We start from the raw sequence: 21,752 nt of genomic DNA, 5'->3' as shown, positions 1-21,752 counted from the left end.
CAGCAGCATGAGAGCAATGTCAAGAGCATCAGAACATTGCTGCCCAGGTGAAGTGTGGTGTTGCCCTCCCCCTGCCTCTCTACCTCTCTACACCTGCTCCTTCTGTCATGCTCCACTGCTGTGGCTAGATCCTCCACACAGCCTTTCCTGTCCTTGGCAATAATTGCAACTTGCCCTCAGCTGCTCTTTTGAATGTTCTCTAAATCTTGGCCTTTTATATGGTTATTTGAACTCTCGTCTGCCCATATGTCTTTCCTCTCCTCCTCAGCTGACAGTTCCATGTGCAGGCCATGACCTACACCTCCTTGGATTCCCCACTGAGCTGGAGAAATTATGTTCACTTTATGTTTCAGAGGAGAATTTCAACAGTACCAAATTTGCTCTATATTTGCTGCCTGTTATGTGGAAACTCATCTTGTGGGCTGTCCTTGCCACTCAAACACAGCATTACTGCCTCTGTCTTCTGTCCAGGTGCTCTCACCAAAAAGCAAAGAGGAGTGTTTGCTGAGGGGGCAGAGTCAGGTGGAAGGGAGGGGATTATTTGAGTGCCTTGTCACTTGCTCTCAGGATCCCCCAGTAGGGCTTAGTCATTATTTTTGATTTCACAGAATCTCTGCTGTGTAGTTTTGTAGGCCAATCTTTGCTGTTGTACCAGTCCCAACCCCCTGCATTCAAGTTTTATATCTTTGTTCTCTCCAGATTGATGCTCATATTTAACATTCTGGATCAGTAGTCAGCAAACTTTTTCTGGAAAAAGCTGTAGAGTGACTTTTAAGCTTTGTGGGCCAGTTGGTCTGAGTTGTGACTACTCAGCTTGATCATTATAGTGCAGATGCAGCTATAGACAACATACAAACAAATATGCATGAACCAATAAAACTTTATTTACAAAAATAGGCAGCAGGCTGGATTTGGCCCACAGGCTATATTTGCAAATCCTATTTTTTGTTGTAGTTGTTTTTTGTTTTTTTATTTTTTATTTTTTATTTTATTTTATTTTTTTTAATTTATTTTTTATTGGTGTTCAATTTACTAACATACAGAATAACCCCCAGTGCCCGTCACCCATTCACTCCCACCCCCCGCCCTCCTCCCCTTCTACCACCCCTAGTTCGTTTCCCAGAGTTAGCAGTCTTTACGTTCTGTCTCCCTTTCTGATATTTCCCACACATTTCTTCTCCCTTCCCTTATATTCCCTTTCACTATTATTTATATTCCCCAAATGAATGAGACCATATAATGTTTGACCTTCTCCGATTGACTTACTTCACTCAGCATAATACCCTCCAGTTCCATCCACGTTGAAGCAAATGGTGGGTATTTGTCGTTTCTAATGGCTGAGTAAAATTCCATTGTATACATAAACCACATCTTCTTTATCCATTCATCTTTCGATGGACACCGAGGCTCCTTCCACAGTTTGGCTATTGTGGCCATTGCTTCTATAAACATCGGGGTGCAGGTGTCCCGGAGTTTCATTGCATCTGTATCTTTGGGGTAAATCCCCAATGCAAATCCTATTATTGATATTTTCTTTTTTCTTTCTTCTTTCTTTTCTTTCCTCCTCTCCTCTCCTCTCCTCTCCTTTCCTCTTTTTTGTCAGCTTCCTCGGAACTTTTTTAAAAATCTAACACTAGCCAGCCTACATTCTAGATGGATAGGTAGGTAGATAGACAACAAAAATATTGAAAAAGGCTATTCTATTCCTTATGACATAAAGATAAAAATATTAAATGTCTCTTCTTATTTTGTATGATCCATAGATTTAGTGAGTAGGCTTTCTTTGAACTCTTTTATTTACTGATAACATTCCTATCTAGCAGGGATTGGTGAGTTAGGCAAGATCCCTGCCATCAGTGCTAGTCTTTCGTTTAAATGTTTATAAGGACTGAATTTCTTACAGAGCCTTGGAGCACGTAATCATGACAGCTTTTTTTTTTTTTTTTTTAATTTTTTTTTTATTTATTTATGATAGTCACAGAGAGAGAGAGAGACAGACAGAGAGAGAGGCAGAGACAAAGGGAGAGGGAGAAGCAGGCTCCATGCACCGGGAGCCCGATGTGGGATTCGATCCCGGGTCTCCAGGATCGCGCCCTGGGCCAAAGGCAGGCGCTAAACCGCTGCACCACCCAGGGATCCTCATGACAGTTTTGAAGCGTTACTCAACGTACACAACTGTATCCACCAAACCTCATTTTTTTCTAGCTTCCATTTCTCATGTTGTCCACAGACTTTTAAGAGATTTTCTTAGGTTTCTTGATAAAATAATAATGTGTTTAGCATTTGTCATAGTTTTTTTGCCCAATAACTGTTTCCCCAAAAGATACTAAGTTATTCTGGCATGGTTTGGTCTTGTCCTTAGGGAGCCCATACTGATACTTAATAATTATTGAAGTGCTTAAGAACCATTAAAAAAAAATACATTCTAGATTCTCTTCAGAATCACTGATGAACTCACTCTTCTGCAGCTTGCAGGATGTACCTTTCTCTGCATCTTTTTGTTGTTGCTGTTTGTTAAATTCCAGACTACATTGCCTGCCACAGTCTCCAGCAGCTTATCCAGTTTTCCCTGGCATATCAGTTTGAATGTGCTCTACCCTCCCAAGTTCATGTGCTCAAGGCCCAGAAAAGTGACAGTCCTTTAGGATCATCCCAGGGCTCTCCTCTCTCCTTACCAAGCCTTTACTCCTTCTTAACCAGATTTTTCTTTTTTTAATGTAAAGATGCCTCATTCTTTCATCCATTCAACCACTATTTATTGCCTACTATATCTCACTCTGGGTCATTCTCATTGGTGAAGTATACAGAAAAAAGAATCTTGTGGTTCTCTTTCCTTTGGATTGGATGGACTTTTTCACAGGAGGCTACCTGATTTACAGGATGTGTGAGGAAGATAGAAAAAACAAGAGTGTGTTTAGGCAAATTCAGAGGAAAGTCACAGGCTCCATTAGACAGTCCTTCACTACTGGAACAGAATCTGTGCTAGGTCCATCAAATATACTAAATTTAAAATATTTCTGTGGGCCTTGTACTGTGCTCAGTACTGAAAGGAGGGTGTTGAGTTGTAGTTCGTGACCTTGGCAGGACCTCCCTAAACCCCAGTAATTTTTCCCTTTTCTACCTTATCAGTATTGTGAACATCAAGAGATAAAATATATGATGTGTGAATCGTAAAGTGATCTATAGTTGTAATTGCTTATTAGTTTTATTTCTTTATAATGCAGCATGCATTTACTGAGTGTCCGGCACTTTGCCAGATGCTGGGAATGTAGAAATGAATATACATGGTCTAGCCCCCTAACAGTGTTCCAAGTGAGAAGACAGACCTATGCACAGGCACCACAGTACAGAGTGATGAATTCAAAGGTAGATGTACAAAAAATGTAGATAGCACTGACATAGGCAGTGATGAGCTCTACCTAAGGGCAGGCTGCTGTCTAGGAAGTGTCATAGCATAAGTGACTTTGAATTGGGTCTTAAGGATGAGTGAGAGTGTGCCAGGCAGACTAAGAGGGGTGGATCTTCTAGGTAAAAGGAGCATCACATGCAGAGACATGAAGTGGGTGGATGACAGCCAGTGGACTCATCTGCCATAGTGCTGAGGAGAATAGCAAAAAATGAGACTAGAAAGGGAGGCAGGGTTCCACAGGAGAAGAACATTGTAGGACAGTTCTAGGGTGCTCACACTGTTTTCTGAAGGTCATTAAAGGATTTTAAGCAAGGGGATGCTTGGTTTACATTTGCATTTTATATGGATCATTCTGACAGAGTCGGGATGAATTGGAGGGGAGAAATTAGCAATGGCTCTTGACCTTTAGGGGATGATGGACCTCTTTGAGAATTGGCTAGGAAGCTATGCTCCTCTCCCCTAAAGTGCACTTATAATTTCTGCAGATTTGTAAAAGTGATCTTTGGGAATGAAGAAAGTAGACATTAAAAAAAATTACTAAGAGGTTGAGTTCTTAGCAGAATGTGGAAGTTGATGGAAAAGGAGGCATCCATGGTGACATCCAGATTTCTGATTTGGGTGAACAGTGGATGTGTGGGTCTGAAGTTCAAAGGAGAAGTCTGGCAGGAGATAGGGATTTAGGAGTCACCAGCATTTGCTTGGTAGTGACTGCAGTGCATGTGACTAAAGTTGTCAGGGAAAAAAGTGAAGGTAAGAGGTGAGGGGAAAAGCTCCTTACTCAGGGTATAGCATCTAAGGTGTAAAAAGGAAAAGAGGATCCAAACAAGGTTACCAAAGGTATCAGAGAAGTTGCTTTGTTTTCTCTGAGAGAGGCTCTTTATCTGTTCTGCTCAGAACAGGCATGGTCTAGGAAGGAAGGAAACTACTGTGACCTCCTTTCTGAGATTTTGTCATCAGCTGCCCCATTTCTATTGAAACCCTTCTGTTTTACATATGGCCATTGCTCCTTAGCAAGAAGCCTGGTTAGTCGGGCACATTACAATATTTCCCATCCTTGTCAGGGTTGGTGTTTTTAGGCAGAGAGCAGGTCTGCTGGTGCAAGTGATGCAGGAGTGTTTGGCATAGAAACCATGTTGGCCTGACTGTTCTGTCCATTCTCTTCAGCCCTCAAAAGTGGCATCTTCAAAAGCATAATGGTGTTGTGGAGAAAGAAGAGACTTTAGTGCCAGGCAGCTATCTAAGCTCTATTCGTCAAAGTTCTGTAACTTACTAGCTGTGTGATCTTGAGCAAGACGCTTAAGGTTCTAGAATTTCCGTTTTCTCTTCTGCAACATAGGAATAACAACAGCCATCTTACAGGGTTGTTAGAATGACTGGAGATAAGTAAAGCAGAGTGTGAAGGATAGCGATACCTGATGAAGAATTTCTCTACTGAGGTGGGTTTTGACTCCCTGTAAAGCTGCCTTGGAGATACTGAGCAATTCATCACTCAAGGGGCATTGACAGAGACTGGATGTTTGCCCATCAGGGATTCTGAACAGGGAATTCTTGCCCTGGGTCATTGAATAATGTGGCCTCCAAGGCCCATGTCAGCCATGTGATTTTTAAGGTTGTAGAAGCTTTAGGCTCACCATCAGAACAAGTAATGTATTTACAAGTGGGATTTGAGCTGGGCTCTGGAGGACGGAAAGAAAGTGAAAAAATATATTCTAATCAGGGGAACCACAGCTTGAGCAAAGGCACATAGAGGGGAGACATGTGGAGGGGAGCATGGAGATTACTGCTGTTTCTCTACTAATTCATTCCCTGATCTTGACCACATTCCATTCAGTACCTTGATCGCCATCCATGCCCACTCCCAGAGAGTTCCACTTGTGGCTGGCTGATGGGTGGTGGGTCCCAATCCTCAGGTGGAGGAGGCAGTAAATTAATGGTAACAGTAAACAAGTCATCCAGCCAGGGATGCTGCAGGCTGCTTGTAAGTAACTGTTATAAACATTGGGTGTCTGGGGCTGTCAGAAATGCAAGCGAGCACTCTAAGCGCCTCTCGTATGTACAATTAAAACAATAAAACACGGCAGAAACATGGCCGGAACAGGATATAAATCAGCTTCTCTTCTCAGCTCCAAGTGGTGGCTGAATAAAGATGAGTCCTATAGAAGCTGTGTTGGCATAGGACCCTTCCGGGGGTAGAGGGCCTGATTTGACAGGCTGTACCTTCCAAGGCCAACCCCAACAGCCTGGGCGGTCCCCCTCCCACAGCTCCAGAGGCTGCAGGTCCTGGCCTGCTCCAGCTGACCTCCCCATCTCTGTGTCTTCAGATGGGGGACAGGACGGTGCAAGCTGGCGCATCACAAACCAGTGGACAAGTGCCCTGGATTTCAGGAGATGGCTAGGAGTTCCCACTGGCGGTAATGGAATGGCTCTCTATAATATTTCCCCCCTTCCCCAGGACGTGCCAGGGAATGGTCTCATCCTGGCTCATCTATTCAGTATAAGTTAACCACCCAACACCCACCATGTGCCCAGCCCTACCTAGGGACAGCAGAGAGAATATATGCCCTTGGAGAGCATAGCAATGGAAATAATTATGCTCCCAAGGACCTAAGAGTCACCTAGAGGGCTTGTTAAAACATGGATTCCTGGGCCACACTCCCAGAGATTATGATTCAGTGGCCCTGGAGCGGGAACTGAGATTTTGCATTTTTCACAGCTCTCCAGTCTTTGAGTAGTGTGATCTAGACTACAAATTTTAGTTCAGGCCTTGGGCTTGAACTGCTTTTATTTATTTATTTTTTTTCCTTTTCCAAAGATTTTATTTATCCATTCACGAGAGACACAGAGAGAGAGGCAGAGACACAGGCAGGGCGAAGCAGGCTCCATGCCAGGAGCCCGATGCGGGACCCGATCCCTAGACTCCAGGACCATGCTCCAGGCCGAAGGCAAACCGCCAAACCACCGAGCCACCCAGGGATCCCCTTGAACTGCTTTTAAAACTCATCTGGGCCTTCTCCTTGGAAGATACCTTATTTTGCCACTTTAAGCTTCACCCCTAGTTAGGCTGTGTACTTATGCCATGGTATTATGGGTAGTATAGAACACATAATAGCTATGATACCTGCAGCAATTTTCTGCATCTCACAGATGCTCTGTCTTCTTATCTATAGGATAAAGGTTATCAGAAGAGTCAGATAATATATTGTCCCTAGCCTAAAACCCAGAATAGAAGGAATTCCACTAATGTAAATTTCTGTTTTTATATCATCCTCTTTATCCTTATCATCATACTCCTGTGAAATTTTATTCAGACTCTTTGACATGGCCTTCTACATGCTTTTCAGTAATAGCAAACTGTTGTCTATAGAGAGCCAAATGACTTTGGGCATTTCTCTTTATTTCCCTGAGACTTGATTTTTTCATTTGTAGGGAAAATTATTTCCTACACCATTGGCTTATTATAAAGATCACACTGAAGTACTTATGAAAGCACTTGAAAATACAAGGCATCATGCAAATGTTTGGGGGTACTAGCAAGAAAAGTAATTAATAATAAAGATTGAAGACTTTGACAGGTATTCAGTCAGAGATACAGATAACAAGGATTATCAGAGCTCAGAAAAGAGAATCTTTGTTTGAAGCAATCAAGGAATTAAAATGGGGGATCCCTGGGTGGCGCAGCGGTTTGGCGCCTGCCTTTGGCCCAGGGCGCGATCCTGGAGACCCGGGATCGAATCCCACGTTGGGCTCCCGGTGCATGGAGCCTTCTTCTCCCTCTGCCTATGTCTCTGCCTCTCTCTCTCTCTGTGTGACTATCATAAATAAAAAAAAAAATAAAAAAATAAAAGGAATTAAAATGGTATCTGAGCCCCAGAGTATAAGAAATTTTTATGGAAGGCCTGTAGGTGGGTACAGTTACTTGTGAAGGGGTGTGTTATATCCCAAAACACCAGGAAACAGAAAAATGTGTTTCAGGCTGTTAAGTGAATGTGTTCAGGTGAAGCATCCGCATAGCAGATTTATTTTGAAGAGTAATGAACAGTAAAGATGCAGTTTTAGTACACTGGGGCCAGAACAAGATGCTTGGACTTTGTCCTTTAGACAGGAGGAGCTCTGAAGGTGAGGAGAGGGTACCACAGGTACAGATCCCTTCCAGGGTAGGGAGGCAGAGGAAGTGGTAATAAAATGGTGATGATAAGACCACTCCAGCAGCAGGGTAACACTGACTGATACTGTGTGCCCACAGCAGCTCTGTGATGCAGGCACTAGAGGAAACTGAGGCAGGGGCATATAGCCTAATGCCAGCAGAATTGTCTCCTGCTCTTACACAGAACCCAGCAACCATAGCAGCCTGTATGTGCTCCACACCTAGCCCAGAGCCTCTGCTTGTCCAGAATCTTGGAAGCCTTGGGAATCTGCCAGCTCAGAGCTGTTGGGGCAAGTTATTATTTTTAATAATGTCCATGCCTCTTCCTCATCATTGTCATAGCCTTGTCGCCCCTCTAAGGCCAGTGGTTCTACGTCTCATTTCTTGGCAATGCCAGCCACTGTAAAGTCACCAGGATGGACAGTGCACTGTCAATCCATCACGCCTGTTAGCCAACTTCAAGATGAAGTGTATCAGCCAGTTAGGTTAATTGTTTCCCTCCTTTTAGCCAAATAAATAAATAAATAAATAAAATAAGCAAGCAAGCAAGCACATTTATATGTGTTTGACTAGGAGAGGGAAATAGACTAGTTGACATGTTTTATTAAAAAGAATAAATTTGATACATTTAGAAAAACAAGGAAAAGTGGGATGGGGTGGCAAAGAACTAGTCCTGTGATTTTCAACTGATTTACATATTTTGTGTATAAATATTTTTTCATCAAAAGTTCCAAATCAGGGATGGGTCCCACACACCACACAAAATATATTAGAGACATTTATATGGATAGCAGGAAGGGAGACAGAGGGCTGAAATTTTCCAGGCACCCAGTGATTGATGGGGGCTGAGGCTCCCCCTGACGCTTTATTGAGTTTCCGATGATTATCTCTCGCTGAGACATTTTTTACAGATGACGGTCGAGCTGTCACAATGGACCATGGGGGAAAAAAAAACAACAATAATAACACTTTAATCTTTTTACTGCACTGCTCCCTAGTATCTCAGATTCATCTTCCCTGACGCACGCAGTTCATTATTCTGCCCCTCCCTGGATGGGAAATAAAGGAAAATAAATATATATGTAGACACACTTACCCACATACATACACACACACGGACTGGATATAAAAGAGACCACCTCAGAACCAGAGAGAGGCAGAATTTATTGTTCTTTTTGCAAGTGTTGAGGTTTATTAGTAGAGATGCTGGGTTGGCTTGGAATTGGCTATTAATTACAGCATTTTGTATTTGTTTTTTATTGCGAGTTTTTAACATTTTGAAGAAAAGGCAGAGAAGAGGCAAGCAGGTGTAGAGATGGGGAGCACAGAGGGACTGAGTTTGGCCAACCAAGTAGCATAACTGGCTGAAAGGCAGAGGGCAGACTCTTCCTCTTGTTGCCAACCCTACCTGAAGGATCCCTGGAGCTGAAAGATGGGATGCTTTGGTTGGGATGGGGGCAAAGAGGGGGCCATGGGGAGAAGTTAAGCTCAAAGTACGATAGGTCACCTCAGAAGGATTCTAAATTGCTGTGACATGTTACTGTTGTGAGAGTTAGATGGGAAGAAGGGGAGGATCAAACAGTGTTGATGGGTCTACAGACAGAAGAGTAACACATTCTTAAGAGTTTGTGCCACACTTTGAGTTTGATGATATGAAGATGACACGTGGGCTATGGGAAAGCTCTACCTGGGTCTGTGGTTAATGAAGAAGGAGTCCTGGGGGGCACCTGGCTGGCTCAGTTGGTGGAATGTGTAACTCTTGATCTCAGGGTTGTAAGTTCAAGCCCTACTTTGGGCATAGAGATTACCTAAAAAATAAAATCTTTTTTAAAAAGGTGGGGAGCCAGGCGGAGGGGGGGGGTCCTGGACCAGAGAGGATGCTACACTGTCTAGTACCACAGGCAGGGTCCATAGCCCGTCTTCTTTTTTTTTTTTTTTTTTTAATTTTATTTATTTATTTATGATAGTCACAGAGAGAGAGAGAGAGAGAGAGGCAGAGACACAGGCAGAGGGAGAAGCAGGCTCCATGCACCGGGAGCCCGACGTGGGATTCGATCCCGGGTCTCCAGGATCGCGCCCTGGGCCAAAGGCAGGCGCCAAACCGCTGCGCCACCCAGGGATCCCCCATAGCCCGTCTTCTTAAAGTTTCAGGCCAACCTTCCTACTCTCCCCACTTCCCTTTCATGGGGATGAGAAAAGATGAGCTTGAGGTTTTTAGGAGAAGGCTGCCCTTGATGTGTGCCTTCAGCAGAGTAAGTGCTGACCCAGTCTTCCCTTTAATTCTTCATACCTTTTCTGAGCTCCTCCTAGAAGGCAATAAAGAGATAGCAGAGACCTGTTTTTTGTTTTTAAGATTTTATTTATTTATTCATGAGAGACCAGAGAGAAAGGCAGAGACATAGGCAGAGGGAGAAGCAGGCTCCCTGCAGGGAGCCTGATGCAAGATTCATTCCCAGGACCCTGGGATCACGACCTGAGCCAAAGGCAGATGCTCAACCACTGAGCCACCCCGGTGCCCTAGCAGAGTCCTGTTCTTAAGATAAAAAATTTTCTAGTCCATGGGCAGAGAACATAGTGTCTGTCAGGACCATTTTCAAGTGGGGTCTTATCTTCCATCCATAGGCCAGCCTAGATGGCCATGAGTGCATTCTCTCTATGTAGGATAAAAAGATCTATAAGACACAGTGTCTATCCTTCAAGAACTCATTCTCTGCTTGGGGAGACAAGCTTACCATCCACTCCCTAAGGAAGTATTTATCGAGCACCTGCCATGTTCAAGAATATACACGAGGCAATCTGCGAACATATAAGACTATGTAAAAGAGAATGTTAACTAACATGATGTAGACTAGGTATTACTGGAATGCATAGAGGAAAGGGAGATCAGTGAAAATCAAACTACTTACAGTAGTTATAAAGGATGGATAACACGTAAAGAAAAGGCATAATGAAGTCATGTAATCACATAGAGAAAAGAGTACAAGCCTTGGAGTTAAACAGAGCAGCTCAGTTATTGAGTATTAGTGATCTGAAACAAGCTACATAACTCTGTAAGTCATGTAAGTCTATGTAATTTCCTTATAAATTAAATAGAAATTATAACAACCTAGTGTGTCTGGTTCTTGGGAGGAAAACAGTTGTAAAGTTCCTTGCACAGAACCTGGCACATAATAAGTAAGTGCTCAATAAATGGAAGCTGTTATTTTCTTCCCCAAGAGTTACATATTTATTTATCTGAGTATTGAAGAAAGAATTTTAGTCCTGGGGTAATAGGCATCAAGACTCAACCTATGGCCCCCTACTGAGTATGAAATGGGCTCCCTGCAATGAGTCTAGCATACTCTACAGTGCTAATGTGAGAGGTGATTCTGGCCAGAATGAGAGTGGTACATCAGGAAGAGGAAAGGGCACAACAATAAATATATTACCATTATTGAGTGCCTGCTGCATGCCAGGCAGTGTGCTCACCTCCTTATATACATTTATTTTTAAAGATTTTATTTACTCATTCATGAGACACACACACACACACACACACACACACACACAGAGGCAGAGACACAGGCAGAGGGAGAAGCAGGCTCCATGCAAGGAGCCCAATGTGGGACTCAATCCCGGGACTCCAGGATCACGCTCTGAGCTGAAGGCAGGCACTAATCTGCTGAGCCACCCAGGGATCTATAATTTTTTTAAATACAGTAACTTTGTTGAGATTTAATTCATAGTGCATAGTTCAGTCACTTAAAGTGTGTAAGTCAGGCACGTTGGTGGTTAAGTGTCCGACTCTTGATTTTGGGATTTTGGCTCAGGTCATGATCTCCAGATCCTGGGATCCTGCCCTGTGTCAGGCTCTGCACTCAGTGAGGAGTTTGCTTAAGATTCTCTCTCTTCCTCTGCTCCTCCCCCCACTCATACTCATGTATGTGTGTACATGCTCTCTCTCTCAAATAAATAAATATATATTTTTTAAAGTGTGTAAGTTAGTGATTTATAATATATTCACAAGAGTTGCGCATCCATCACCACAGTCAGTTTTAGAGTATTTTCAAAACTCCATTCCCCATTTGCTCTCAACTCCCCCTAACTTTCAACAGCCACTGATCTTTGTTTCTATAGATTTGCATATTCCTACCAGCTGTGTATGAGGGGTCCACTTTTTCTGCATCCTCAGCAGCTCTTTTTATTGCCATCTTTGGCCATCCTGGTGGATATGAAGTTGTTTCTTGTTGTGGTTTTGACTTGCATTTCCCTGATGGCTAATGACATTCCCCATATTTTCATGTGCCTTTTGGCCATTTGTATATCTATCCACTCAGATCCCTGGTCTTTTTTTCCTGCCTGTTCTGATGCCTAGACATTCCTGGCTGCTCAGGAGCAGGACAAGGCAGGTAGAGGTGGGATGGATTTGACTAGCCATGCATCTTTCTTGTGTTCATCATAAGAACATTAGAGTAGGAGGGACCCTCAGAGACCACCTAGTTTGGTGCTGGTTTGGTACATTCCCAGGCCCTGCCTACTGAACATTGTTGAGATGGGGGACCAAGAATCAACACTTTTTATAAGTAAACAGGTGATTTTGTTCCCACTAAAGTTTAAGAACCATTGGTATAGAAAAACTCTTCAACTTGAAAAATAGGGAGTCTGTGGCACAGAGAGATTGAAATGTATTCCAAGTTAGTGAATGAGTCATTTTTAAATCCAGCTCTCTCATCTCCTGATCTGTTGTTCTTGTTCACTATGTTGCTTAATTCCTTAACAAACCGTTGTGTGCCCATAGCTTTCAGGATAGAATCCAAACCTCTCTCAGACTTAGGCTTCTGCCTCCCTGGATGACCTCACCTCTGCCCACAGCTTCCTAGGCTCACTGAGAGACTCAGTTTCTTGAATATGGACAGGTAGTGCAGTCCTCACCCTCTGGTCTTTGTACCACTTTCTTTCTTAGAAAGCCCTTCTTCCCCTTTCCACTGGGCAAGATCCCTCCATCCTCAAGACAGTTCTTCTGGGTGATTTCCTCTCAAAGCCACAGATGTGTCCCATGTTTGCTGCCATCAGACCCTGTACATGTGTGACTCTCATAGCACTTACTGTTCCAAGGTACTCAGTGGTTGTGTGCTCATGGACAGGTGTGTGGTTGAAAGCTCTTGTGTGTTCATTGCTGAAGCTACATAAAATACCGAATGAAGTGTGGGATCCCTGGGTGGCTCAGTGGTTTAGTGTCTGCCTTCGGCCCAGGGCGTGATCCTGGAGTCCTGGGATCGAGTCCCACATCAGGCTCCCTACATGGAGCCTGCTTCTCCCTCTGCCTGTGTCTCTGCCTCTCTTCTCTCTCTCTCTCTCTCTCTCTCTCATGAATGAGTAAATAAAGTCTTTAAAAAAATAGTGAAGTGATGCTGTATGAAATACATACAGAAAATGTTATAAACTAGTTAACTATCATCCATGAGGAGCCTAGGATCTAGATGCGGGGTCAGAGGGAAATTTTAATGCAAGAAAGTATTATAAGAGGTGTTGTTGCTGAGTGAAGTAAGTCAGTCGGAGAAGGACAAACATTATATGTTCTCATTCATTTGGGGAATATAAATAATAGTGAAAGGGAATATAAGGGAAGGGAGAAGAAATGTGTGGGAAATATCAGAAAGGGAGACAGAACGTAAAGACTGCTAACTCTGGGAAACGAACTAGGGGTGGTAGAAGGGGAGGAGGGCGGGGGGTGGGAGGGAATGGGTGACGGGCACTGGGGGTTATTCTGTATGTTAGTAAATTGAACACCAATAAAAAATAAATTAAAAAAAAAAGAGGTGTTGTTGAACAATAAATAAGTAACTGGTAAATGGGTACACATAATCAGCATGACAGGTTCCAGGGCAGAGCTGGGAGGAAAGGACTTCTTGGAAGAGGAGGCTTGGACAGGGTTTCAAGGGTTTCTCTCCAGGATTTGGAGAGAAAGGAGATTAAGGGCCTTGCCCTCCCTGGGGATGGTCTCATGGTGACCCCTCACAGGGAGTCTCCCTTTTGCCCCAATCCTCTGCCTAAAAACAAATACAAGAAGTAAACCTGACTGCGTCTGCAGAGGATGTGGTCTGCCCATGCTGGCCCTAGGGGGGCTGTCTCAGGTTGTGGTGAGGATTTAAGGAGGTGGTAGATGCAGAATATCTTGAACATGAGGAAGTTAAGAGCCCAGAAACTTCTTCCCCAAGACTCTTGATAAAAATTTAACCCAGATCCTGAGCTTCAAGCCAGGTCAGCCAACCCCGGTTTATGTGAGGCTTGATCCTGCAGGCATTGACAGAAGCTGGGCATGGAGAAATATAGAGGATAGAGGTGGAAAGGCTCCGGATCTGGTTCTGGTCCACCACCAGTGCAGGTTGGGCAGACCACCCAACCTATTTACCTCTGTCTTTTAATCTTTTGATAGAGTAAATGGTATCTATCCTAAGTTGTCTTAGGGTGAGGAAACAATCGCATTAAAGTGCTTTCTAAACCATAAAATGCTGCACAAATGTAAGGGGTTATTCTTGCACTTGTCAGATTAGTCATAGAGGTTCTCTCTCACTGAGACATGCTCACATCTAGACATGCAAAGGCACTGCTAGACACTCTGTGCCATTAGGTGGCACAAGTTCCTGGGAGTGGCAGGTAGAGGCTGGCTGAATCTGAGGGAGGGCACTGGTAACTAGAGTTGCCTTTCCTCTGCACAAGGCAGCGGTAATAAAACTTTTATTATCCAGAGACCACCCATCTTGCTGCATATACCTTTTTTCAAAGTCTTCCCCAGTAGACTTTGCAAATGAGGACAAGTGCCATGTCTGATTCACGTGTGTGTCCCCAGTGCTTAACCCAAGGGAGAGAACAGCATTAGTATATATTTGTAGTGATGTTTAAAAAAACCCTATTATCAAAAAACCCAACCCTATTATCAGATTTGGTTCTCATAACATTTAAATATTTATTCAGTATTTCTCAGATTATTTCTTATCATACCCATTTTACAGATAGAAGAACTTATTAGTAAGTGGTAGAGCTTGGATTCGGGACTGTAAGACTCTTTTTTTTTTTTTTAAGATTTTATTTATTTACTCATGAGACACAGAGAGAGAGAGAGGCAGAGAGGCTTCCTTCCCTGCAGGAAGCCCAGTGTGAGACTTGATCCCGGGACTCCAGAATCAGGCCCTGGACTGAAGGCAGCACTAAACCGCTGAGCCACCCGGGCTCCCCCTGTAAGACTCCTTTATCTTAAATCCCTGTTCCTTATTGTAGGAAGCAGTAGTGGTTTTTTGCAATTTCAGCAATGCTGGCAAGTGGCCAGGGCTGCGTGAAGGGCTTTAGGGACTCTTCCACCTCTGCTTATTCCTTGGCATTGCTGAGTCCAGGGAATCCTGCTGAGTGAACATTGGGCACCTACTTGCTACAGCACCATGGACTTTGCATCATCAGAAGGCAGAAGTCGGAGCAGAAGGATGACAGTGCAGTGTATTGTCCTCCCTGCGGTCAGAGGGGTGAAGAGACGTGACTGGCTGGCTTAGAGAAGAAACAGGAGCCCAAGCTCTTCTTTCCATGTGCTGGAGACAGGCTGGTAAATAAATGGCTTTGCTGGGAATGGGTCGTTTCCCTGTCTGAGGATCAGCTGTAAAGATCACCTTGCTGGGCAGCTGATGAGCCAGCCTTGGATGAGTCACTTTAGCTTCCATGGATTTACTTACTCCTCCTCAGTGAGCATGGGCAAATACGTGAGGGCACACGCTATACCTCCCACACACACACACCTCCTTTCTGCTGTTAGCAATTGTTTTTGGCTAGAGAATAGTATGACCTCAAATGATCTGGGGCTTCAGCAAGATTTTCTGCAATAGGCTTCTCAAACAGGGTGATATGAGGAAAAGAGCTTACTCCTGAGAGTGCAGAATGAGCCTGGCTGACCTGGACTAGTTCCTAGCTCTGGCACTGATTGTAGCACCCGTCTTCTCAACCTCAGTTTTCTCATCGGTAACATGAGAGAATAAACTTACACCTCCCGGGGTTATTCTGAAATAAATAAGGAAAGGAAAATGCTCTTTTACAAATGATGCCCTACTCAGTCCCATAGACCGTTCTGGGGAACACTAGTACTGCAGGATTTTAACAAGGAGAAGGTAGAGAGAGGCTGTCAAACAGAAAACTGCTGACACCAAATTAAACAGCTGACTCTTACTCAGCACTGTGCCTTTCAGAAGGGAAAAGTATATGCAGGATTCCCCAAATGGAACCACTTTTCACAGAGAGAATGCACTTTTGGAAGCACAAGACCAGATGGGAAGGATAATAGCTGACATTTACTGAGAGGTACTATATGCCAGGCACTGTTCCAAGCCCCTTTACTCATAGTCTTGTTTAATTCTTACAACATTCCATGAGAGGCTACTGTTATCTCCATTTACCAATAAAAAAACTGGGCACAGAGAGTTTAGGTAAGTTACCTAAGATTACACAGTAAATTCAGAGCTGGGATCTAAACACTGGGGTCTGGCTCCTGAGCTCACTTATTTAACGGCCACCCTCTAAAACAAGGTAATACGAGGACCTTATATATGTATTCTGTATTCATTAGCTAATTCAGCAAGTATTTGAATAGCCCATATTTATGTCCAGACACCATACTAGACACTGGGCATACAACTGTAAAGACAGTCACACTTGCTATCCTCAATGAGCATTTGGTCTAGTACAAAACATAGTCAAGTAAACAGACAATTGCAACCAAATGTACTAAATACTATAAATGAGAGATACTTAAGGTGCTGGGAGGTGGGGGGCTCTCTGGAGGAATAATTGCCTCAAACTCAGGAAGAATCACTGGAGGAGGGGACTTCTAATCAAAGGCCTAAAATGAATTGGCGTTAGTCAACTGAAGGCATGGGAGGGGAAAATGTTCTAGGCAGGGGAATAGTATTTGCAAAAGCTCAGAGGCAAGAAGGTACATTGGGAAGGGGATGATGATATATGAGACCTCAGAAGTGAGCAGGAGCCCTCCTCATAGACCTTCTTTATTAGCTGGGCTATGGCACTCTGCTGACTCTGCTGAATAACTCCAGCCTTGTTTCTTAAGTTCACCTGCTTTTTATGGTAAGCACCATTAACCTCTGTCATTGTGTTTATGAAACAGTGTTATAATTTGTCTATTCCTGATTCTTGCATTAAACTATTAATTTCTTAAAGTCATTACTCATTAGTATGTCTTCAGAAGCTATCACAATGCACTGATGCTCAGTAAATGTTGTTTGTTGAATGAATAATGTGTTTTCTTTGTAAAACGAATTCTATCCTTCCTGCTTTCTTGAGCCAACTATCACTTTTCCTCAGGTTCATCATTATATCCAGCAGTTAGTGTCCTATGTGGTAGTTCAGTGGTGCCCTCAGGGGCTTTTGAGGTGCTGTATTCTGTGACTTCCTCTTTCAGCTTTTTGTGCTATTTTTTTCCCTTCCTGCCTGGCCAGCACTTGACTATAATAAATTTGCTGGATTCTGAAGCCTCCTCCCCGGCCTTCTTGTTTGTTTCTCTTAATCTGTAGTGGGCTAGAAACAAGATCACTTACCATGATTTGATAAGACTGTTTGTGACTAGGAGTTAGTAATCTCTGAATTAGTTCCTAAAGAGCTCTCGTATGGGAAAAATGCAGGTGCACGTGGGACTTGCATGTTAGCTACTCAGAGGCCTTCTTCCTGTTCTCCCTGCTCTGGGAAAGGTCAGACAATACTTGGGGTTGAGGGCGGTCCTCAGTCTGGAGAGCCTCTGTGTGAGGCAGAAGAGCTGATCTACCATTATTTGTCTAAACTACTGTTCTTCAGCTATACACTCCGCCAAACACTTGAAATGCTTCCACCTTAGCTTATCTAGGGGCTAGCTACAAACCTCAGGGCAATCTCTTTTAAGGCAAGTCCCACCAAGAGTGTGCTTGTACCTTCATTTGAGCAGAGAAAGAAGGAATAGGAACCAAGGCTGAGATCAGAATATCTGGGCTCCAACTCCCTCATTTGCAAAATTAGAGGGACATGATATGATGTAAAAAAAAAAAAAAAAGAGAGAGAGCACTCAGATTAGATCTGGGTTCGAATCTTCACTCTACCACTCACTGATGATGTGACTTCTGTACCTCAGTTTCCTCATCTGTACAATGGGAATTATAATACCTATTATATAAGGTGGTTAGAATAATTAAATAGATTCTGTGGAGTGACCATGCCAGGCATAGAGTGGAAGAAGGTTAGTAAGTGACATTTACTAATATTAGGAAGAAATGTGACAGTCTTCTGGTTTGGGGGACTTTTAAATAGGAACTCTAGTTTCTCAGGAGAAGAAGTGCATAGATTCCATCCCATGACCATTAGGAAAAGAATGATTTAGAAATGATATGGTGTGGAGCGCCTGGGTGGCTCAGTCAGTTAAGTCTGCCTTCAGGTTGGGTCATAATCCCAGGGTACTGGGATTGAGCCCTGCAGCCAGCTCCCTGCTTAGTGAAGAACCTGTTTCTCCCTCTCCTTTTGCCTGCCGCTCCCCCTGCTTGTGCTCTCTGTCAAACAGTTAAATAAAATCTTAAAAAAAAAAAAAAAGAAAGAAAGAAATGGTATGGTGCTTTTGACGACCTTAGCAAGATTCCCTCTTGACTGAATTATACCCTTTATCCAATGGGAGATAAGAAGAGTCTACCATTGTAGACTCTGTGCTGTGGGCTGGGGGCTATAGGTAGGTAGTACCCAAATTCTGCCTCCAAGAAACTCAGCTGAAGAGGGAACATAAGACAATAACTCCCAATAATTTCTACATGAGGCAGAAAGAAACTTTGTTGTTTACACAGGATAGATCTTGTTCTCTGGGGTCTCATCTCCAAGGCAGGGCCCCAGAGGTGGGGTATCCATCCGATTTATTGGCTAAATGGGGACTGCCCAGGATGGTAGGCATAAACCAGACCTATCCAGGAGGAACCAGAACATACATGGTCACCCAACAAAGAGAGTCCTGTAAAAATGATGGAACTGGTATTAGGTTCTTTTGTATCAAATTGAAGAGAGTCATGAATATTAGCACTAGAGTGAACCAGATTCTTTTGTTCTTTGACCACATGAAATGCTTGTTCTCTTACCTTCAAAAAAAAAAAAAATGTTCACAATACATTATTAAAGATAAAAAAGATTATAAAATTGCAATATAGTAAGCCCTAATTTTGAAGGACAAATATGCATGAAAGATATATGTGCTTTGTAGGATTTGTATGTAGGAGATACATACGTACATATATGTGTATATATATAGATATATAAGTATATATATTTTATATATCTATATACTTATATATCTATATATATACTTATATATTTTTATATATATATATATATAGAGAGAGAGAGAGAGAGGAGAAAGACATATACCAAAATATTAAATGTAGTTTCTTGAGTTGCTGAGCTGTTGATATCCTTTCTACTTTGTACTTTTCTAGGTTTCAAATTTCTAATGGCTTTTAAAAATTAAAAAAAAGTCCTTTACAAAATACTATTAAATACTCACTAGATTATAAACATCATTGAAATAGAGAGGTATGTTACTGTTCTGCTAGGAACAGCCTGTTTTTCCCACCTACCTACCATCCCTAGCATATCCCCCAGCCTCTTCTTTCACCTGGGTAACTTCTCTTCACCCTTCAAGACTCTCATCTTTTGGGATACGGTCTCATGTCCAAATTGAGCTAAGCTCCCCTCTGCCTTTCTGTATCATCCTGTTATAACTCTAACATAGCATTTATCTCAAATAGTACTGTAAACGTCTGTTTTTGTTTACCTTCTTTATCGAGTTGAGTCAAGGTCCATATCTGATTAATTTTGGAGTCCCCAAATGAATCCTAACACATAATAGATGTCAGTAAACATTCATGAACTAACTGGTCTTGTTTTACCTCCTCTTGCCCCTCACAGATGGCCCAGCACATAGTAGGTGCATTGTATGTTTAGTAAGCAGGTGGATGACTGAGGGAGGGAAATAAAACACCGAGAGAAAGGTGAGATTGGTGGCTCATGGCATTAGGTGCTGATGGAAGGGTTTGTGTTGCTGTCCCCACAGTCCTGGTCACCCGAGAGGATGACTTCAACAACCGGCTGAACAATCGTGCCAGCTTCAAGGGCTGCACAGCCCTGCACTATGCTGTCCTCGCCGATGACTATCGCACTGTCAAGGAGCTGCTTGATGGAGGTGAGTGCCTAGGTGAATGGGGCTTGGGGTTGGCAGGGAAAGAGTACTTGGCACCCTCTCCACTCTGGAACATCGAGTTTCCCCAGAGCTCTGTTACTCTCCCAAAGCTGGAAAATGCCCCAAGGGTGGCTACAACTCATGAGAGTGGCTCTGTGCATGTGTGGCTCTGTGCATGATTTGCCTTTGTGTGGCTGGAATGTGTTCTTTGCCTATGTGTGGGTCATGTACCACACCATGCCGCCCATCCACACATGCCTGAGTTGCTCTGAGTTTTCTTGATTGTGCCTTTCCCCAAAAGTGTCCTCTCCTCTCCCCTGTGACCTCCAGAGCAGGGCTAGTGGAGCAAGGAGAGAGGCCCTTCAAATCTCTACAAATGCAGGCCTCAGAGACATCCTCCTTGATCCCATCCCCCACCTCAGTCTAAATTAGGTCCCTTCCATTACACTGGATCATAGCACCCTATTCTTTACCATCGTCACTCTTGTCACAATCTGGAATTATTTTCATGTGTTCATTAGCCTTCTCCCTAACATGGCTCTGACTCCCTAGAAGCCAGAACCATGGCTGATTTGTTCCAAGCACCTAGTATGGTACGTAGCATACAGTAAGCACTCAATAAATCTTTGTTCACTGATTGAATACCCTTCTTTTGGAGAGTATTGGTTTAAGTGGAGGGGCAGTATGTGCCATCCTCAGATTCGGGTGGGGCTTATCCTATCTGGTATAGAGTTACCTGCCACCCTGCCAGTTACTTCCTAAGCTGTCACTTTTCCCTCCTATTTGCCTTTATCCCATTCTGACCTCTCCTTGGGATAGGGAGAAATGCATCTTGCCAAGGTGTTGTCATGCCTAGGCTTCTGAGTATGTCACATGACTGCCTGTTCATGCCTTTGCTACCACTTCTTGAGGGCTTAGGGACCCTCTTTTGGGCCTGGATGCCAAGGTCCTCCTTGTCAGTGGTCATTCTTCATAGAGCCTCGGAGCCGGAAGGAGCCTCAGTCACCCTGAGTCACCCTGATTGCTTGCTCCCCCTCCTCCTGGCAGGAACCTCCAACAGCTGGCAGGCTGGCATTTCCTTGGATCCTGGCAGGAACTGAGGGAACTCTACTTATTCCCCAGGAGTCCAGTCCGTTTTCATTCTTTAACTGGTTAAAATACCCTTTTTTTTATAAAAATACACTGATTTTCCTTCTCTGTAATTTCTGCCACCTGTCTTCTGCAACCTAATTACTTTTTCAAAATCCAGTATTCAGAGAAAGTTCTTTCAATCTCAGAGCCCTTGCCTCCACAGCCTAACATTCCTTGATTGTATTCTAGTCCTTGTCATATGATTGGGTTGGGGGGATTTCCCAGTAATCCTGAAATCCTGTCACCTTCTATCAGCCACAGCCACATTGGCTTTGAACTTAGGCCTGGCCCATACCCCAGCCTGGGTGACCTGCCCCAGGGCAGCAGAGTGTACATGGGTCTGCAGCATGAACACTGTGAGGTGTAGGACTGCTGGTGGATATGGTGACAGTGCCTGGGATGATTGATGGTTTCAGAGCAAGTACTCACTACTCTCAGAAGCAAAGACTTAGGAAACATCTCCAAGCAAGATGCTACTCACTTTGTCCTTTGGAAAGATCTCAGGCAGGACATTTGCAGCTAAGAATTGGAGCATTCACCATGGGGTTTCTTGCTGCCAAGCTTTAAAATCAGTCAGTACTCCCAGCTATTGTCCAGTGGTTTACATTCCCTGCTTCCCCTCAGCCCCCAAACAGACAGGGAATTCACTCTAAAGAGAGACCCTCTCCCCAGCCTAACAGATCGAACACCTTTGAAATGAAGATGCACAGGCCTTTTATGAAGTACCCCCACCCTCACCCCCCAGGCCAATGCTGGTCCTTTGAGCCGTTCCAGGGGCATGGTTCCTGCCCATTGACTTGGAACAGATGCCCTTAGCCCCCAACTTAACAGTCCCCCCACCTGCCTTTTTACCCAGC

The 21,752-nt window shown here is 43.6% G+C and overlaps 1 protein-coding gene across 5 annotated transcripts in view; it reads left to right on the top strand.

The window, feature by feature from the left end:
- Positions 1 to 21,752, top strand: part of CLPB (ClpB family mitochondrial disaggregase) — a 142,055-nt gene that overhangs the window by 52,214 nt on the left and 68,089 nt on the right. For 3 of the 5 annotated variants that reach the window (XM_072794466.1, XM_072794468.1, XM_072794464.1), the window contains exons 5-6: positions 5,731 to 5,820; positions 19,639 to 19,767. In XM_072794466.1, the coding sequence (XP_072650567.1) occupies positions 5,731 to 5,820; positions 19,639 to 19,767 (219 nt within the window). The remainder of the gene's footprint in view (positions 1 to 5,730; positions 5,821 to 19,638; positions 19,768 to 21,752) is intronic. The other 2 variants (XM_072794467.1, XM_072794465.1) reach the window with 1 other exon arrangement.

The sequence above is a fragment of the Canis lupus genome, chromosome 23 (assembly GCF_048164855.1).
Source record: "Canis lupus baileyi chromosome 23, mCanLup2.hap1, whole genome shotgun sequence".
NCBI classification, from domain to species: Eukaryota; Metazoa; Chordata; class Mammalia; order Carnivora; family Canidae; genus Canis; species Canis lupus.
This window is presented reverse-complemented; position numbering and strand designations above follow the sequence as displayed.